Source organism: Natator depressus, chromosome 14 (assembly GCF_965152275.1).
Source record: "Natator depressus isolate rNatDep1 chromosome 14, rNatDep2.hap1, whole genome shotgun sequence".
Lineage (NCBI taxonomy): Eukaryota > Metazoa > Chordata > Testudines > Cheloniidae > Natator > Natator depressus.
Window position 1 is genome coordinate 34,203,704 of NC_134247.1, and position 16,450 is coordinate 34,220,153.

The 16,450-nt window shown below is 49.8% G+C and overlaps 1 protein-coding gene and 1 long non-coding RNA gene across 11 annotated transcripts; both read right to left on the reverse strand.

Annotated features, from left to right (window-relative positions):
* Positions 1 to 489: 489 nt before the first annotated feature.
* LOC141998763 (uncharacterized) lies at positions 490 to 7,350 on the reverse strand. Of its 5 annotated transcripts, none has more exons than XR_012641906.1 (4): positions 6,650 to 7,350; positions 4,030 to 4,162; positions 2,102 to 2,360; positions 490 to 778 (listed from the first exon to the last, which is right to left on the reverse strand). It is a non-coding gene; the product is annotated as an uncharacterized LOC141998763 (long non-coding RNA). The 5 variants fall into 5 exon arrangements; XR_012641908.1 differs by lacking the exon at positions 6,650 to 7,350 and adding an exon at positions 4,506 to 4,713 and having other exon boundaries at positions 2,102 to 2,346; XR_012641905.1 differs by lacking the exon at positions 6,650 to 7,350 and adding an exon at positions 4,506 to 4,712.
* A 1,993-nt stretch (positions 7,351 to 9,343) lies between these two features.
* On the reverse strand, positions 9,344 to 16,450 carry LOC141998707 (uncharacterized). 6 transcript variants are annotated; one of them, XM_074971667.1, is made up of 4 exons: positions 16,231 to 16,450; positions 12,561 to 12,760; positions 11,485 to 11,563; positions 9,344 to 11,102 (listed from the first exon to the last, which is right to left on the reverse strand). In XM_074971667.1, the coding sequence occupies exons 2-4, from the start codon at positions 12,624 to 12,626 to the stop codon at positions 9,544 to 9,546; spliced, it is 1,704 nt and encodes a 567-aa protein (XP_074827768.1). In that variant the 5' UTR covers positions 12,627 to 12,760; positions 16,231 to 16,450; the 3' UTR covers positions 9,344 to 9,543. The 6 variants fall into 6 exon arrangements, with proteins under 6 accessions (XP_074827768.1, XP_074827767.1, XP_074827772.1 ...); XM_074971666.1 differs by having other exon boundaries at positions 9,344 to 11,105; XM_074971671.1 differs by having other exon boundaries at positions 12,648 to 12,760; positions 16,231 to 16,448.

A 16,450-nucleotide genomic window follows, 5' to 3' on the forward strand; every position in this document is an offset into this window, starting at 1 on the left:
GGACCATTGATTTGACCCAGGAGGGCCATTCTTATGTTCTTAAAATAGCCTACTATACACTATCCTTTAATGCTGCAACAGTGCAAACAGAACTCAAAGTGCAAAAGTGAGACCATTTCAAACACAGCAATTTGGGGGAAAGAGGGCACAAAGTGGCAGGGGCATATACACCTTGCCTCTGGTTCTTCTTGTCCACATAGGCTCTGAGGTTTGAGTGCGGGGCTCCAAAATGCTGGACTCCCAGGTGCAAGTGTTTTGGGCACTCAGAGGCTGGTTCTGAGAGGCCCCTGGGTGCACTGCTGTGGGGAGGTGGTGGTCCCAGGAGCCAGCATTGTCCAGGGGCTGAAGGACACGGCTGGGCCCCAAATTACAGGACTGAAGGGCCTGCTAGCCTAGCAGCAGCATGTTTTGCAGAAGGGCATTTTGGCTCAGGATAGCATCTGTGCGTTGCCTGTGCATCTCTCTGGCTTTTTCCACGCTCTCCTTCACCATGGTGCTGCTCTCCTTAGCTACAGCTACTCTTTCCCTCACCACTGAGTCTAAGGGTACATCGACACTGCGTTCTTGGCCAATTGCATGATCTGGGAGAGCTGCATTCCTTAATTCCTCTGGGGTCTCATGTGCCGTCTCCCTCGCAGCCAGCCTGGTTTTCCTCTGCGACACCGCCATGAGCTCTGCAAGCATCTACTCCCGAATCTTCCTTCTTCTCCCCCTTCATTTGGCCAGCCTGTTCGCTGTACATAGAAGCCTGTCCTTGGTTTTCTGGCTGTAGCAGGTGCTGCGACCGTGGGAGTAGAGGGAAAGAACCCAGTCAGTTATTGTTTATCTCCCAGACACATCATGACAGCTTTTTTTTTTTAGGATGTATCTGTGACTATCTCCCTGAGACTCTCCCGACTTTTTGAGGACACTCAGAGATGGCAAGTGGATGCAGGGTTCTAAGTGCATTTGGATTTCAGCCAACTGTATCTGCTTCCACGTTACAGGGGTGTGGCGGTGGGAGCTATGTTTCGGGTTGCTTTTGCAGCTTTGCATGCTGGGGGCCCTCCTATGGCGTCTGAGGTGTAAATGGGAGATTGGGAGGGGCATACAGGGGTTAGCTGGATAGTAATCTCCTCTCCATCCCCTGTAGGCCATCCTGATTCTCGATGATGTTACGCTGAGGAAGGTGACTAGGAGGCAGGGAAGAATGGTCTAGTTCAAAGAGGCAAAGAGCAGACCATCGAGATACACTGTGAAGTTATTCACTAGGACGTCCCCCTGGAAGTGCTGCAGAAGTGGAAGGGGTTGTAAGCTTTCCGGGGGCATAAGGGGTGTGCAGCTGTTCCCTATAATGTGTGAAACAAAACAGAGCCATTTCTCAGTCTGCCGTTTTGCCAAATCTCTCCTGCAGACACAGGCGCTTTCTCCAGTGGGTGCTTCACCCCTGCTCCGAGACGAGCCCACCCCCCACCCACTCCTTCCTTTTCCCCGAGACCCCACCCTCGCCCCGCCCTTGCTCTGCCCCTCCCCCAAGGCCCTGCCCTTGCTCCACCTCTTCCCATTCCCGCTCTGCCCCTCACTCTGCCTCTTCCCACTCCTGCTCCGCCTCTTCCTGCTACCGCTCCGCCCCCTCCCCTGAGTGCCTCCCACCAGCCTCCGAACAGCTGTTGCCTGGTGAGTGCTCAGCACCCCCTATTTTTTTCTCCCCATGTGTGCTTGAGCTCCACAGATTTCACAGAATCAGCACCCTATGCCTGCAGATATGGAGAAAGTGCAGAGGGAAAAAAGATAGGGTCCTAGAGCGACTGTCAGCTACAGGGCATTTGTACCTCAGCTGGGAGCAGCATTGCTTGTGTCTTGTGTGGGTGTGCAATGTGCACTCATATAAATTACAAAAACCAACCCAGTTTCTTTTCCTGTAAGCGCAGTCTCAATAAACGGTTAGATTTTGCCCAAATCAGTGCTTCCGATATTCAAGTTGGCCAGGGAAGGTGGGGCAGAGGGGAGCAGGGTACAGACCGTGACTGCGCCATGCTAGCCGGTGCCTTAGTTGGTGTGGGATTAGCTCACATCTGCCAACAATAATAATAAAAAATACATTGTAAAGGTGGGGACTTACCTGCCAAAATTCCCTGCACTTGATCTCCCTCATCAGGCCAGGCCTGGGTTTTCAGCTGGAACTCAGGGCAGGAAGTATTGTAGCAAGCATTGTAGCAAGGCAGGACTGGGGCTAGCTGTCCTGAGTCACAAAAAGACCCTGGCTCATGGGGGCAGCTTCTGTGGCATCCTCCTGGGCATCCCCTGATGGATCCTTGGTGGGGTGGGATGGGATGGGAGAGTCTGACAGCAGGATTCCAGCAGCACCTGGGATGGTCATGCTATAATTGGAAAATCTGTTCAGTTAATCAACAAATGAAAAAGTCCCATGTCCCCTGTTGGATTGTCTCCCTCGATCCCTCGTTGCAATGTACTTTCTCATGGGCTGCTTGACCTTTATCCAGCACTGGCTGGCAGCCCTGACTCCTTGTGGACATCTGCTTTGCTACATCCACACAAAGGTCCCCATTCCTGTGGCTGGCCAGAAGGGCTTCCTGAACCGATGCGATGCGTCTCACCAGATGGCAGTGAGATCCAAGGTCTCAGCAGGGCTCCAAGCAGCTGTGGCAGGCATGCCGGGGGGGGGGGGGGGGGGGGAGGATGTCAATACAGACATCAATACAGAATTACAATATACTGGGATATAGGAGCAAATGGGCAAAATCTGGGGGAAGGGATGTCCTGGCAACTTCACACCAGAGTAGGGAGGACACACAAGTAAATGGACAGCTCTGTAACAGGTAACGTGCAAAGCACTATGGGATAGCTGTTGGAAGCATGCAAAAAGCGGCACACAGCAATTGTGCACCCATCCACAGAAACAAAAGACCAAAGTAAATACAATTTGAAGCAAGCTACTTTGCAAGAGGACTCCAGAGCTCCTGCTAATGTGGAGTTAGTACATAGTGATGGGCTGAGCCATGTGAATACAAGCATTTTCAAACCAGATTAACTCAATTTCATCCTGTTAAAAATCCCCTGTAGACAAGCCTTTATTCTTGAAGTGCTCAGGAACTCTGTAGGCCGAGCTAAGCGCACACACCCCTCCATTCTCCCCCACCCCAGACTCCCTGTGCGTCACCCTCTCATCCCCTGCTATTTCCATCACTCCCTGCAACTGTCCCAAACCCCTCCTTCATGCCAGCAGCTCTGAGTGCACCCCCATTCCCTCTCCCCCCAAAAAATCTCACTTTCCCCCCAGGCCTACTATTTCCTCCTGCCACTGGTATTCTCCATGTGACATGCCCCTCAAGTGCCCCATATCATGGTCCCCCATTCTCACACACACACCATGCCAAGGGCTATGTCCAAGGCTCCACTAAATCCTCCCTCATGCCGTCCATCCTCTCAATATACTGTAACATACTTACACCCCTGAATGACTTATCATGCAGACAAATTGTAAAGGTGTATGGGGGGGGGAGAGGAAGGGGAGGAATGGGGATGCACACCACCCTGGCATGGGGGGGAGAGAATGGAGGATGCTGGAATGGGAGGAGTGGAGAATGGGGCACACAGAGCTCCTATTGCTGTGGGGAAGCTGGAAGTATATAATGAAGGTTCACAGGGCCCCTGCCATGAGGAGACAATGTGGTACCCAGAATTGGGAGGAGCCATCCAGAGCCCCTGGCCTAGGGAGAGCAGCAGGGGACTCTAGCAGAGAGTCCCTGAAATAGAGGTGGGTGGCACACAGAGAAGTTGGGGCAGGGGTGGGAGACAGACAGAAGGATGCAACTTTGGCCTGTGCGTTGAGCTTGGCCAGCAGAAGCCATGATGTGGGCTCCCCTAGGTCTGGCTTAAGGAAAAGCCGGAGCTCTCAATACAGCGACAGCAGTATACTGCCACGTACGACCCATCTGAGAACTGGGACGAGGCCATATGCCAGCATGCTCCACCGACAGAAAGTGACAATTCTTTTAAAACCCAAAAGCCGGGGTGATCATTACCAACCTTGTTAGGGCAGTGGGTGTGTCAAATACTGCACTGAATCCAGCCTCCTTTGACAGCTCGAGACATCCTCGCAGGTAGAGATGGGCTTCTGTATCTGGGCATTGGGCCACATGGCACTTTTAACAGCACAGCCCTGGGGAGGGGGCACTGAGATGGACCATCCAGCAAGGAACACAAGCCCCTCTGACACCCACACCCTATTTTGGCAACCACTGCAGCTGACTCCCCCTCCCCTTGTGGTATGTTGTATCCCCTCCCTATCCCTTTCTGCCAGTGCATCTCCCTCTTTCTGAACCCACCGCCTGCACCCCCATGCCTGATTTGGTCCATCTGCCCCTCCCTCCTATTTCACCCTCTGCTGGACATATTTTGGCCCCTGTACAATTTCTCTCCATCCCTCCCCTCCGATTTGCCCCTTCTGCCCCCTTTAGCTGGTTTCACTGCTCTGAGAAGAGACCGAAGAGGGCAGATGTTACCAAGCGGGCTCAGATCGCTCCAGCTGATCCGTCCCAGCACAGCAGCCAGTTCTGTCGGGAAGCAGTTTTTGAAAGGAACTACGTGTGTAGTGTAGTAAATTGATCTGCCCAGGAATGGGCTACTGCTCAGTACATCTGCTGAAGCCACTGCCCTTCACCCTGCCCTTCTTAGCCCTAAGATTCTGCGGACTGCTCTTGACAGGAGTTAAAAGGGGGCAAAGGGGGGCAATCGGAGCAGGGGGTGGCCAGGGTCTGGGCAGGGGGTGGCAAATGACTGGTCGGGGGGGTCAAGCAGCTGGAGGCAGGGTTAGGGTTTAACGGTTTACTGTCGTAGTTTACTACACTACACCGGCTCCCAGATCACAATGGAAGCAGCAGCAGCAGCGTCTGACCCAGGAAGCTCAACCCCTGATATCCTGAGCAGAGAGAGCAAAGCAGCCTCCTCCTCCTCCCCCTTTGCAACAAGCAGCGCCCCCCGGTGCCGCAGGAATTGGTGAGAGACAGCCCCAGCTCGGTAACAGCTGCCCAGCAAGCCAGAAAGCATCAGCAGAAGCAATGAAACTGCAAGCCCCGAGAGACAGCCTGCGGTTGGAACATGAACAAAAACTGGCAGAAATTCGAATGAGAGAGAAGCAAGCCTTGGCCCAGCTGGAAAAAGAAGCTTACAGGGGGCAAATGGAGCTGCTTGCTGCTGAGGAGCAACAGAAGACTCACCAGATGCAACAAGAAACTGCCAGACTTCAGCTCCAAATAAAAACAAAACAAAACAAAACACTCTCGCCAGGGGAGGGCTCCAGGTGCTGCAAAAGGGGGCTGCTCTCTCTGCTCAGCAGAGATTTATTGCTGCTGCCTCTCCTGTGACCCAGGGGCCCACCCGGCTGAGCAGGAGACTGCGACAAGCCGTGGGGTCCCCTCAAACTGGAGTGATGGGTAAATCTCCCCCCGGATTTCAGCACGGACAGGGACATGGTGGCTCCATCACCCACAGCAGGTCTAAAAGGAGTGAGTGAGGCAGAGCCTGGTGCTAATGAACAGTGCATTAGGGGATTCTGTCATTAGAGACTGCACCCTAACGCACACCCATATGGAGCAGAATTAACACTGTCCAGGCACCTTGATTTTGGCCTAACTCGGAGCAATTGACGGAGAAACCTTAATGACCTTCTTCAGCATTCATGTCGCACTCCCCATCAGTACCTGGCCCCGGTCCGGGAAGCTAATGATCCAACCAGCCCACCAAATTTGGTGATGAGTCCTGGTCACATGGTGCATATGCTAAGAAGAATGTAGCGTTTTGTGCGTCATATGGATACAAATCCCCTCTGATTCAGTTCTTCTATATAATTATCTAACTTGCAGATCTAATCCCTTCCAACATTGCCCCTGCTCCTTCTAATCATCAAATATTGCCATGACATCTATGGTAACCATACGTCCCGTTTTCGCTGGGACAATCCCTTTATTAAGCCCTGTCATGGCCCTCCCAACTGTTTTGGCAAAAGTGGGCATTTGTCCCGTTTGTTCTTGTCAACTTCCATCCGTTGGCAAGAGCAAACGGGACAAATGCCCAGTTTTGTCAAGAAACTGGGGTGCACAGGAACATGCAGGGGGGTGAGCAATGATACCAGCCTCGGGCTGGCCTTGGGAGAGCAGCGACGCCAGCCCCTTGGGGGAGGGGGGCTCAGGTGAGTTGCTCGGGCCAGCCCAGCGCGAGTTGGGGAGGGATCCTTGAGCTAGCCCCACATGGTGTCCCATTTTCCCTTCAGGAAATATGGTCACCCTAGTGATATCAGAGCCATGGTTTCAGGCCCACAAATAAAAAGAAAATACTCTGTTGAGTTTGTGAAATATTCTGGGGCTGGGGGGAGAGGGTCAAAGGGCTGCATCGTGGGAATTCATTGCTGAAATTACCCCACATTCCATGAGGAACAGCCAATTTCAAGACATTCGGTGCAAGCATGCGGGCTTGAGAGCAGTCAGAGGAGTCATCGTTTAACCAGATTCTCACCCTAAACTATAACATAGCTGGTTCACACACCCATCACCCCCATCCCAGACAGACCTCCCCAGCTAGGCCTCTTGCACACCCAGGCCACCTCCAATTCTCCACCTACACCCCTACGCAGGGATGATATGTACCTTACCTTGCAATTCCTCATTTCCAGACATGACAGTTTAGTCACTCGCTGCTTTCTGGAAGGTGCTGGTCATCAGTTCATATCAGCTCTGCAAAAAATGTCGTCTTGTCCGGTTCAGGCAGGCTCTTTTTAAACAGAAGGCAAACGGCGAAAGACAGGAAAGGGAAGGAAAAGGAGACAGGAGGGATGGGGCAGCAGCAGGAACTCATTTCCCATCCCAAGTGCAGCTCAGAACCAAGCCGAAGACAGGGGAGATGGTGATATCATCGGTTCCCTCTCTCGGGCCCAGTCAAGATGCCTTTCAGGATCAGGAACATGAAGGTCCAACAGCGTCATAATCAATCTCGAGGTCTTGTCTTCCAGTTCACCTGTCTCTATATTTTGCTCCTCCCCCAATAAAATCGCTCTTTAAGGACCCCCAAAGGGTGTGATGGGTGGAATAGCCCATCCCCTCTGTCATAGGGTGACTGGCAAAAAAGGGAGCAAGGTCCACTGCAGAGCCATATTTGGCCATAAGGGGGTGCTACAGAGAACAGGCACATCCATTTCTGTATGGCGTAGACGGCAGGACTGAGAGACTCCTCCCGTCGAGGAGGGAAGAGAGACCAAGTTGGAGTATAGGGCAGGACATCAACTACCGGAGTTCCAGCTCCAATTGCTGGGAATTCCCAGGCTTCCGCAGCAATGTGCCGAGGAGATCCAACAACAGGAAGAGATCGGCCACCCCCAAGTCAGAAAGGGAGAGACCTGGAGGTACATTGGGCCGGTGGGCAACAGAGACACTTAAGCTGGATTTGCCAATAGATGCATCATGATGGTAAGTTCTGCCACTGCACAGGACCTTATGGAAACGGGGAAGGCCCAGACTCTTAAAGATACTGTGCTAAGGGGTGACGGGTCTTCTTCTATTATGGGACTGAAACAAAGGATGTGGGGACCCCGTTTGGACAAAGGAAGAATAAGGCCCTGGGGCCAGTATGTTTTTGTTGGGGGAAAATGAAGTACATAAAAAGCCGCATCCTCCCACCCCATCTCAAACTTTGGGAGCTGGGACTATTGCTCTGGGGAAGACAGGCTTCAAAGTGTTTGGGAACTTGGACAACCAAGGGAAAAGGTCCCAAATTTAACATAAGAACGGCCACGCTGGGTCAGACCCTTCTAGTCCTTCTAGCCCAGTCCTTCTAGCCCAGTATCCTGTCTTCCGACAGTGGCCAATACCAGGTGCCCCAGAGGGAATGAACACAACAGGTAATCATCAAGTGATTCATCCCGTCGCCCATTCCCAGCTTTTGTCCAAACACAGGCTAGACGGGGCAGGAGAACTTGGGTAATGTATGTAATTTCTACAGGAACCAAAGCAGACCCTGGGGGCTGAAATGATTCCACTGGAGAAGAGCCCATTGAGATGCTCTGAGCAAGACCAGGATTCCCTGACTGGGGCTGTCAGAAAACGGGTGGAACTTGTTTCACAGGTTCTGGAAGCTCAAATATATGCTGATAACCAAACCCCTGATATGAGCACCAACCACCTTGGCAAACTACAGGGTCAGATGGAGCCACTACGACAGAAATGGACAATGGGACAAAAACTTCTCAGCCCACCTCATTTTTAACTCTGTGTAGAGCTGACAGGCCGCTGGCTCCCAATATTCTTCATCCCTACGTTTCCCCTCCCCCTCCCCTTGGCCTCAGAGGAGTCTTCCTGTCAAAAATTACCAGTTAAATTTCTTTGATGTGTTCTGGAAATACTCTTCCATCCCCAGAGAGTTCACTTGAACATTTTTAGAATGGCAGAGATTTTCTATTTGAAGACAGAAGAGGGAGGGGCTGAAAGCCAGATCCCAGTTGCATTGTCAATGATGGACAGAGACACCAAAAAGGAAACAAGAAGATGTTGTAGAGCTGTTTGCCCCTTGTGAGTTGATTTTCTCAAAAAAAAAAATAAAAAATATATATATTATATATATAATTTTTTTTTTAACATAACCCACTCTCATAGAATCATAGAATCACAGAATCACTCTGCGCTGTCTTTATCCAAAACAGGAGGGTTTGGGGAACAAGGACAAAAAATAACTTGTTGGGGAAAAAACATTTGCATGAAAGTCACTGAATAAAATTTACAGAAACAAAAATGACATTTAATGAGAGTGAAGGTTCCAGCAGGACTCACCTGGCCACCCAAAACCTTAGAACAGGAGAAGAAGGGACAAGACTTGTTACACTGATCACAGCATCTCAGATCATATGTGCCCATGCTTCATGAGGCCTTCAGTTCCATCTCTAACAGGAACCCAAAAGTAACATGCATCCAACTTCATCCCACTCATGCTGTAACACAAAACCCAACTGGTGAACTAGTACTAATACGGCTTCTCTCATTGGCCACTGTCAGAAGACAGGATCCTGGGCTAGATGGATCTTTGGACTGACCCAGTATGGCCACTCTTATGTACCCCGCAGTATCAACAGTTCAGCACATCCTATCTCCCACAGCCCCTGCGTTTGGGAATTAATCTGCTTTGACAGTGTGCAGGTCACTGCAGAGGTTTTGTGTCAGAGCGTGAGTTGGACGGCAGCGTGGGGCATGTTGCTTTTCAATCGCTGTTGGAGAAGGAAAACTTTTAGACTCTAGGACAGTTATTCCCCCACCTCCCATCCCAATCTCCAAGTAACCCACCCACCAGCACCCAAGTTCCCTCTCCCATTGGCTGGGCCCATCTAGCAACGACCCAATTTCAAAATACTCCATTCACCTCCTGTGCTCCAGCATCCACCATACTGCCTCATGGGTCCCAAGTCTCTCAATGCCCCAGCACCCATCCTCAGCCACCTATAGGTCTCACAATCGCCAGAGTGAGTGAGTGGAGCAGAACTATGGAAAAAAACACTGTGACCATCTATCCCGTGTGGATTTTCTGATGCCTTATAAGGTGGGAGCTCTGACGGAAGCTTTTCCCACACTCAGGGCATTTATATGGTTTCTCTCCTGTATGGATCCTCTGATGCGTTTTAAGAAGTGAGTTCGACTGGAAGCTTTTCCCGCACTCACTACATTTAAAAGGTCTCTCTTCGGTGTGGATTTTCTGGTGTCTAATAAGGCCTGAGGTCACACTGAATCGTTCCCCACAGTCGGGGCATTTATAGGGCCTCTCTTCTGAGTGGATTCGCCGGTGTCTCCGGAGGGTTGAGCTGTCATTGTACCTTTTCCCACAGTCCAGGCATTTAAAGGGTTTCTCTCCTGTATGGATTCTCTGATGTTTCATAAGGGCTGAGCAATGACTGAAGCTTTTCCCACACTCAGGGCAGTTATAAGGTTTCTCTCCTGTGTGGATTCTCTGGTGTTTAACAAGGGCTGAATTCATACTAAAGTTTTTTCCACAGTCGGGGCATTTATAAGGTGTTGCTGCCGTGTGGGTTCCCTGATGTGTAACAGGCGCTGGCCTCCGTTTCTCTCCAGTGTGCATTCTCTTATGTTTAATAAGGCCTGAGCAGTCACTGAAGCTTTCCCCACAGACCAGGCATTTATAGGGTCTCTCTCCAGTGTGGCTCCTCTGATGTCTGGTAAGGTGGGAGCTCAGACGAAAGCTATTCCCGCAATCAAAGCATTTATAGGGTTTTTCTCCTGTGTGGATTCTCTGATGTGCTGTGAGGTCTGAGCTCACACTGAAGCTTTTCCCGCAATTGGGGCATTTATAGGGCTTCTCTCCAGTGTGGACTCTCTGATGTACAATCAAGATCGATCTCCGATTGAAGCTTTTCCCACACTCAAGGCATTTAAAGGGTCTCTCTCCCGTGTGGATTCTCTGATGCACAAGGAGGTCTCTATTCACACTAAAGTTTTTCCCACAGTCGGAGCATTTGTAAGGGTTGTCCACCATGTGGGTGGCCTCATGTGCAAGAAGGTAGGAGCTCACTCGGAATCTTTTCCCACATTTGAGGCACTCATAGGGTTTCTCTCCTGTATGGATTTTCCGATGGGTACAAAGGGTCGAGCTCAGACGGAAGCTTTTCCCGCAGTCAGGGCACTTATAGGGTTTCTCTCCTGTGTGGATTCTTTTATGTTTAATAAGAGTTGATCTCACAGTGAAGCTTTTCCCACATTCGGGGCATTTATAGGGCTTCTCTCCAGTGTGAATTCTCTGATGCGTAATAAGAAATGACCTCCGATTGAAGATTTTCCCACACTCAAGGCAGTTATAGGGTTTCTCTCCCATGTGGATTCTCTGATGGGCTTTTATATTTTTAGATTTCCTGAGAGCTCTGCCTGTGGCACTAGCTTTACCACGTGACTCCTCTATGGGAATTTTCCCCAGATCTTTTGAACTGCATTGACTCTCGTAGGTTGCCACCATCTCGGGACTCGGGGAAATGCTCCCTTCAGATCTTCCCCATAGCCTCCCATCTGCTTCCACTTCCCGCAGGCAATTCTCCTCCTTTATCTTCACCATCCCATCCTCTGCTGGAAGAAAGAGGGAAAATTGAGACCTGAGACATTGCTTGTGCTGGGAAGTAAAGAATCCTCTGAAAGGGGAGATGGCAGAAATAAATAACAATGATATGATCTGAAATAAGGGGCCAAATCCCCCAAAGCAGAGGGACCAGTTCTGCTTCCGCATGGCAGCTGAGCACTGAGAAAGAAAGGGGATGACGGGGGGGGGAGGTGTATTCATGTGTCAGTCAGGGTGTGAGGGAAGCTGACATCTGCCAGGAGGATGCAACCCCTGCTGGGAAAACCCTGACATGGGTGAGAAGGTGCAGAACTGGGGGACCTTTTTGAGAATCTCAGCTGTTTTCTTCACTCACTCATGGTTTCCAAGTTGGTTTAACATACTCCTCACCTGCGCAGGTTCCTCTCAGGATCTCCCCTTCCTCTTCATCCAAGGGGCCCAGCTCCTCCCCTGGCTCCATCAAAGAGATCTATAGTAGAAATAGCCCCAGATTAGATGGAGTGTGGGCTCCCTGCATACAGGGTGAGTTTATTCACTCATGTGCATCTATGTGTGATTTTTACTGATTTTTTAGCAGTTGAGTCATCTTGAAAAGTGAAGAGTTAAAATCAGACTCGTGGTTTTTCTACAAAGGAAATGAAGCTTTAATTCTCCCTCCGGTCACACACCTACACCAATGCCACATTGTGCTGTTGGTTTAGCAGGGCTCACTGCATGCTGCCAGCTGTGAGGCAATGAGGCCTAGTGGATATGGTACTAGGCAGATCCTCATGAGACCTCTGATCTACACCCAGCTCCGTCATTGACCTGAAAAGCAATATTTCCATCCCCAAGTTTCCAAATATCAGGAGTCAGATCTCAAAAATCATAAGATTTCCTGAGGAAAAAAGTGATTTAAATAAAGATAACAAACCAATAATAATATATTTTGGGTTCTTTTCTTCCAAGTTTGGCAGTCTTTTGGGATCACTTTTTCTGCTACCATCGTGGCTAGAATTTTATTTTGTTTATTTTTTTAAATGAAAGCTGACTCTTGTAATTGCAGGACTCCTTGAACTGAGGCTTTATTAACCTCCCCCCCCCCCCCACTAAATATCATGAGACAAATATCATAAGCTGACAACACACAGACAGGGAGATAGAACTAGAGATACTGGTCGTGGTATTTGAAAGTGATTAGTCATTTTGGGTAACTCTGATCGTGGTATTTGAAAGTGATTAGTCATTTTGGGTACCTCTGATGGAGAAGGCCCAACCTGAGATGCCAGAAAAAGGCTTGACTGAAAATTAATGAGACTTAGGCTCTGAAATCAATTGGGCATTTTTGATATGATCATCCGAGAAGCATATACTAAGCAATTCCACCCTAGATAAAGATACATTTAAATGAAATTTTATTATGTTACTTATTTAAATAAAAGTGAGTGCAGCACATAGAAGAAATTCCTTTCCATCCTAGCTCTCACCAGCCCAGTTACTCTTTGTAGGGTGACACGAACAGCCCTTCCAGTCTGGAGTCCCCCCAAATACATCCTCGCTGTGTTCTTAATTACCAGACACTCGGACTTTTCCCCTCTGGCTCATAACCCCCAGCGGTGTGAAACTGGCTCCACAGATACCAGCATGCTTTGGCACACACACTCCACACAATTTACACACCAGACACCTGTTTGGGATAAAAATAAGTGAAAAATTTATGGAACAGAAAAGCCCAGTTTCAAAGATGAAAGAAGAGGGGAAAGCAAACATCTACAAGTTATGCAGAAAACAGACAAAAAGATGCAAGTTCAGGCTTTACATTTTCACATTAAATCAAACCCCTTTTCTAACAGGAGTTACCTATTGCCTTGAAAGAGCATGTCCACTAGCTATAGGAGAAAATCAGCATTCACAGACAGCCTCCCGCCTTGAGACTGTCCCTCAAGTTCTGGATTAAAAACCCTCAGTCCCAAGCCTGCTTTTAAAAGCCTTTCTCCCTTACTCCCCCCAAGGCCCTGGCGACTCATGGTTAAACAGAACAGGACAGGAAGGAGTTCTCCCAGTGTTCCAGAGCTGTGTTGCTCTTCCCAATCTCAAATTGCCTCAATCTCTCTCCACTAGCTCTAATGGCCAACCACTGTCCCTTCCCAGGCTGGACAGTGGGTAGCCACTTGAAGTTTCGTGCCAAAAACTGGTTTGGGAGACGCCCCTCCCTACTTGAGTGCCCACCGCTTTGCTGTGAGGTGGAGCTGAAGCTGCATCAAAGATTATGAGCAAAGGCTTCTATATACACAAATACATACGTTCATAAGGACAGTCTGTATGTATATCTCAGTAGTTCTCAAACTTTTGTACTAGTGACCCCTTTCACACAGCAAGCCTCTTGAGTGTGACCCCCCCTAAATATATTAAAAAATGTTTTAAATTTATAATACCATTATAAATGCTGGATGCAAAGTGGGGTTTGGGGTGGAGGCTGACAGCTCGTGACCCCCTGAGGGGTCCCAACCCCCAGTCTGAGAACCCCTGGTATATCTCATAACAGCCAGCAGGGTTCAGAACATTACAAGCTTTCATAAAAGACCTCACTGAATATGTTTTTATCGTGCAATGACACAGCATGCAACCAGTGGTTTAACTGCTTACTTATGTGGGTTTAAACCTTCTGTTCTCCCATTTGTGTGTCTGGACCCTGACTGTCATACCATGATCCAGTGGTTAGGTTGCTAACCTGGGGTGCAGGAGACCTTGCTCTGCCGCAGACTTCCCCGTGTGTCCCCAGGTGGGGACAATAGCATTTCCCTATCACACAGGGGCAGTTGGTGGATACATTAAAACTGCCAAGATCCTCAAATACTGTGGTGATGTGGGCCAGGTAAGTACCTTAGTTAGAATTTTCCAAAAATATGGAAGGTAAGTATTTAACTATGAGCAAGATAATTATTACAACATTTATATTCCTATGGTTAATAGTTAGAGCCCTACCAAATTCATGGTCCATTTTGGTCAACATCACGGTCATAGGATTTTAAAAATAATAAATTTCATGATTTCAGCTATTTAAATCTAAAATTTCACGATGTTGTAACTGTAGGAGTCCTGACCCAAAAGAGGGTAGTGGGGACATTGCAAGGTTATTGTAGGGGGGTTGTGATATTGTCATCCTTACTTCTGTGCTGCTGTTGGCGGCAGCACTGCCTTCAACGTTGGGCGGCTGGCCAGTAAAATCTGCTGGCCAGGAGCCCAGCTCTGAAGGCAGCGCCATGGCCAGCAGCAGCATAGAAGTAAGGATGGCATGGTATAGTATTGCCACCTTTACTTCTGTGCTGCTGCTTTCAGAGCTGGGTGCCTGGCCAGCAGCCACCACTTTCCAGCCACCCAGCTCTCAAGGCAGTGCAGAAGTAAGGGTGGCAATACCACAACCCCCTACAATAACCTTGCAACCACCCCAACCCTTTAGCCCCCTTTTGAGTCAGGACCCCCAGTTTGAGAAACGTTGGTCTCCCCTGTGAAATCTGTATAGTATACGGTAATAGTATACACAAGACCAGATTTCATGGTCCGTGACGTGTTTTTCATGGCTGTGAATTTGGTAGGGTCCTATTAATAGTGGATACACACACACCATTTTATTTTTCCAGCTAAGGATGGGGGAAAAAAAAAAAAGACTCCACACTGCTCATATTAAGGTGTCAGTTCATTTTTCTAGTCCTAGTGCAAGATAAGTGATCATCTTATTTGCACATATGAGGCCAGATGAAGTACATCAAGAAAAGCAACCACATCGGTGGATACAATTATCAACAATCAGCCACAGAATTTAAACGACAATTATATTGTCACTACAGAACTTCATGGAGTTTTGATCCTCCAGAGGAAGAGACGACCAACCCCTGTCTGCAGGGTCAATTTAGTACAAGTAAAAAGGGGGAGGGGGAAAGAACTGTAGAATGACCAATATTCTAAACTGTCACAATCCATGATAGTCCAGGTTGCCCTTCTGCATACAATGTTTTTCTGTGTACAAGTGATCAAAATATATATAACAACTTTATCTTTAAATTAAAATAAGGAATTAGTAGCCTTCAAGTTCCTTGTTGACATCTGAGGTTGGCATTATAGTGAGCTCAAATATTCCAGAAATGGGAGGTGTTGTCACACTGGAACACACCTACTAACAGAGCCTGCTTCAGGAGAGAAACTGTAATCATTTCAGCCAGGGATCATCAAATATTTTTTGTCAAGGTCCAAATTTCTTGGTCAAGGTATGGCCAAGGTCCAGACTCCAGAGAAAATAATAAAAACAACAACAATGACAATAATGAATAAAAAATAATTGTGGGGTCCATTCAAAAGCATCTGGCGGTCCAGTTTTGGCCCATGGTGCGCCTGTTGGCTACCATGATTTGAGCCCCCATGTCTTCCTGTACAGCAGGGAGCAGATTCGGATGGCCAGGGAGGTAAGTGACTCCAGCAGATGTTACTGAACCTGTTCAGATGGCCGAAGCCTGCGCAGTAATAACATCAAAGTAGCAAACTGTGACCCGTTGCAGTTTGTAATATAATTCTGGCCCCTCCTACCAGGACTAAACCCAATGAGACGTTTTTAATCCCCCCCCCCAACACAGAGTCTCTGAACCAAACCACGGAAAGGAGCAGAACCAAAGGAGCCGCTCTGGGGGATCCCACTGACAGGGTCCCCAGGGCAGCGCATCCCCGCAGCAGCGCGGGGACCAGGCAGAGGCAGGAACTGGCTTTTCCTCTCCCTGCTCCTCCCCTTCTCCCAGGGAAGTCAATCTGCCCGGGGTGCTGCAGGGAATGGGGCTGGGCAGGGCTGGGAGCCGGGAACCTCCCTCCCCGCTGATTGCTCCTGCTGCCCCTGCCAGTCTCTGCCCCTGCCTCCCTCCTGCCCCCTCCCCTCCCCTCGGGCTGGGAGACTCGGTCCCTGGCCCGGCCCGGGGCAGTCGCTCTCCCGGCGCTGGCTCGGCTTCTGCAGGCGCTCAGGGGGGCAGAGCCGGGGGGGTCAGGGAGGGCAGCAGCTCCGGGACTGGCAGAGCCCCGCCCCCCCCCGGGAGCAGAGCTGGGGCGAGGAGGGGCCGTTGGTGCAGAGTCACTTTCCTGCCCGGCCCCAGCGCTTCCCCGGGTCTCTCCCCTCACCTGCAGGCTCCGGCTCAGGGGCTGGTGTCGGCAGAGCCCGGGGCTGCCCAAGAAAGTCCCCGCGGCTGGGCCCCGAGGGGCGCTAGGGAAGGGCTCACCCCGCTGGGGAGCAGCAGCGGCTCCGCCCGGGCTCCCGGCGCATGCACCAGACAGGCGGCACCGTCTGACCCGGGGGGAAGTTCAACCCCTGACATCCTGAGCGGGATCGTTCAGCGATCAG

Bases quoted from the DNA above. Each gene is read 5' to 3' on its own strand.
- LOC141998707 (XM_074971666.1), bottom strand. From the start codon at position 12,626: ATGTATTTGGGGGGACTCCAGACTGGAAGGGCTGTTCGTGTCACCCTA. The intron at 11,564-12,560 runs GTGAGAGCTAGG...TTTCTACTATAG, and splicing joins TACAAAGAGTAACTGGGCTG to ATCTCTTTGATGGAGCCAGG. The intron at 11,106-11,484 runs GTGAGGAGTATG...TCTTTCTTCCAG, and splicing joins CCTGAGAGGAACCTGCGCAG to CAGAGGATGGGATGGTGAAG.